At 40.3% G+C, this 3475-nt stretch overlaps 1 protein-coding gene across 1 annotated transcript in view; it reads right to left on the bottom strand.

Moving 5' to 3' along the window:
- Positions 1-3475, bottom strand: part of mpzl2b (myelin protein zero-like 2b) — a 16509-nt gene extending 13034 nt beyond the window's left edge. The window contains exon 1 of the mRNA XM_017713851.2: positions 3305-3475. Coding sequence (XP_017569340.1) covers positions 3305-3359 — 55 coding nt within the window. The 5' untranslated portion in view covers positions 3360-3475. The remainder of the gene's footprint in view (positions 1-3304) is intronic.

Genomic DNA, 3475 nt, shown 5'->3' with positions numbered 1-3475 from the left:
TAAATCATATAATTTAAAACTTTAATAATTCAAATAACTGTGTATGATCAGCATGTTTTAAAAAGTTGTGTATTCAACGTTAATAGAAGTATGATTAGGATTTCTCATTACAAGTTCAGGACTATGATGTGACGAAGTCTATCAGAGTTAAACGCCAGTGAAAACATCTACGCCCTTTTTTCAATCCACCTGCAAAAACAAGCCGCTACACGTTCACCTCCGAACAACAACTGCACGCCTGATTACTCCTCTAGCACGGAGGTCAAGCTCTACAAACTCAATGGCCGACTTTTAGACCATCTCGAGGAACCTGAGTGAGGCCTTCAACTTGGGCTAAATCAAAAATGTTGCCTTCAAATTTTAGGTCCTGTTTACAGTGCAGAGCACTGAGAGTAAAACTTGCTTATGAGCTCTTTTCATTCATAACTGTGATCATCTGAGCTGGGGTTCAGCCAGTTTTCACCCAGCCAGTCTGGTTTTCAGGCTGTGCATCCTGGTCTACACTTTTAACTGTCATTTCTTGGTTCTTCCTAATTATGTGGGAGGGGCAATAAATAGATTTGGTCAGTGCATTTTACCATTTCATTTGTCCAATTGTGTTATTTAGCATAACTGGCAAATCATAAAGGGAGCTAGCATAAGTCCCAGTGCCGGTCTGAAATGAAGAACTGAAAAATGACCAAAGAAGGAATCCCTAAAAAGAAGCGCTGCTGCTCGTTCCAAGAAGATGAACTCAAGGCATCGATTACCAAAGATCCAAACCACTCAACATCCACAAAATGTGCATGGCCATGTTTCTGTCATGAGAGTCTATCAAACTTTGGACCAAAATAGCCAGAAGTGATGTTCTCAACAAACCACCCAACGTCTGCTGAGTTCTTGCTAAAGAAACCAACATTCACGTCTCATAGAGTGAAGCACCACATCAGCTACTTATCTGAAGTACGACTGACAAACCGCGGTTTGCCCAAATTTGCTTCTACACGCTTATTTTGAAGAGCAAACCATTCCTGACAACAGAAAACTGTACGACATAAAAGAGCTGGAGGAAATATCAGGAGTGAGTCTAACTGAATTCTGATTGTTAATGTTTGGCAGTAGGGCTGTCCAGAAGGGGGCAGGCCTAATCTGCGCCCTTCAACCCTCCAAGCTTCACTGTAATTTCTATCTAATGGAACTGAACTTTAATACTGAGTGTGTTTACATGCGCTTAATAATCTGATAACTGCAGAAAATCAGATTTTGTCAGTAATCTGATAAACACGTTTACAGGCACTTGAGTATTTAGATGATGGGAAACTCCACGTCTACATGAGTCAGACAGTAATCAGATTTCTGCTTTACAACCGGCCAATAGACTCACAGAGGAAGAAGTGACGTAAACGTAAAACTCACGTGGCTTTTTTAAAATCATCGTGCCACTTTACCTGAAAATTTGAACATGTCCTTCATACCGTCAAGCATGTGTTTGGTTTCAACGATGCTCCAAAAGTGTTTTGCTACCATCTCGCATGATCCACCATCTGATTTCACACATGCTCAGACTGAGAAAACTGAAAGAAATCAGAGTAAGAGTTCACATGCGCTGGGAAATCTGATTACTGAGCTAAATCCAGCCTCTTTAACGGACTTCTTAATCGGATTTCTAGACCTTACCCCTATCTAAGAAATCAGAGTGTGCTGGTCACATGAACATTTGAATAATCAGATAACTGCTGAAATCCAATAATGATGTAATGATGCATGTAAACACGCTCAATTTCACTAACCATCAGTAAATAGCATCTTTTAAACAGTGACAGTGGCAGTAAATAGCCCACCGCAAACCACATGCCAGCACTGCACATGTTTACAGAGCAGTAGTCTGAGCAAACAGTGATAGTGCTGATGGTATTTTCAGATTTATTGACACTGTAGTTGATTTTTATTGTTACAAAAGATACAAGAGGTTTAACAGTGAGTCTCTCAATATAATATTTGTGGTGAAACCACTTTCTATTTAAAAGGTACTGGGATAATAGGCTACCCTACCGAGCCCTGCATGTGAAACCCCGTATAAATAAAAATAATGAGTGGCCATGACTTAGTAAGGTGTGGGAATGAGATAATTAAGTTGTGACCACAACTTAGTAAGGCATGTGAACGAGATTAAGTTGTTCAAGGCTTGATTATCTTGTACACCTTACTACACTGCAAAGGATTGTATCTTCTCAAGTGAAATGATCTCAAATCTAGTCAATATATCCAATATTTCTTATTTTGAGAAGGCTGTGCACTAATTATAAGATCATTTAGCTTATATCTTGACATTTTTAAGCTATTTTATCGAGTAACTATACTGGCTGATCATTTAGCTGGTTTCAAGCACATTTCTTAAGGCAAGCTAAATTATCCACCATTACAGTGAGATCCTTTTACCTAATAAAATTACTTAAAACAAGTAAAACATGTTTGGAAATTAGTTAAACAGTCTTAAAATAAGCTTAGGACAACATCAACAGGAGACGTATCAGACATACCGACTATATTTCACATAATATTACTTGACAAGATACTTTTTATTTTTTGCACTGTAAGTTGTGGCCATGCAATATTTTTATTTACACCACCACGTCACCAGCAGGGCTTCAAACTACTGAAAAGCGTGGACACTGATAGAAAGCGTTTATATCATCCGTCCCTAAAATCCCTGAAATTTACTTTACAGATCTTCTGTTGCACTAAATCACACCCTGAACCTGGGCAGACTGAGAAATCCTGACCTGGACATTTCTTCGTGAACCAAACCAGCGTGACTGGTTTCCTCCCTTTCTAACTCAAAGGGACAGTTATTGTTTTCTACTGTGTCCTGCAGAGATTTTATGCCGGTCCACTTAAACATCAACATGCATTAGAAAAATGATGTAACTCAAGAAGTATTGAAATATGGGAACTTGGAATTATGGGAACTTTAGGAATGTCAGAGATAGCAAAAGACGTCAAAGACGGCTGGTGTTGTGAGAGTCACTGCCAGAAACACACACACACACACACACACACACACACACACACACACACAGCCTGTAGACCTTCCACCAAATACCACATAACTCTGGAGCTCCATGTCCTTTGTACGTACTTTAGAAGCCAAAATATCTCCGCATTTACAGCCAAAGCATCTCATTTGTTTGTTGTTGTGTTTTTATGGCGCTTCTGGCTAAAGCTGTTAACACTGTGCTGTGATCACTGGAATTCAAGGTGACAGGGAAGGAAAGTAGTTCCGAGGAGGGAGCGCAGCTCAGTTGGGCTCCATGTTGACACTCACCTGGTGTGACCAGCACACCTACAGCACTGAACAGGTACATCCATACTCGACCCATGAGGAACCCTGAGTCCCAGCTGAAGCGGCAGAAGCCCCTGTTAGTGTCGGTGTGACGCTGAAAACCTTCGTTTCTCGAGTTTGTTGAGAGACGCTCAACTCAACCTGCTTACACCG

Source organism: Pygocentrus nattereri, chromosome 23 (assembly GCF_015220715.1).
Source record: "Pygocentrus nattereri isolate fPygNat1 chromosome 23, fPygNat1.pri, whole genome shotgun sequence".
In the NCBI taxonomy this organism is placed as follows: domain Eukaryota; kingdom Metazoa; phylum Chordata; class Actinopteri; order Characiformes; family Serrasalmidae; genus Pygocentrus; species Pygocentrus nattereri.
The sequence above is the reverse complement of the archived record's forward strand: the minus strand, read 5'-3'. Positions and strand labels throughout refer to the sequence as shown.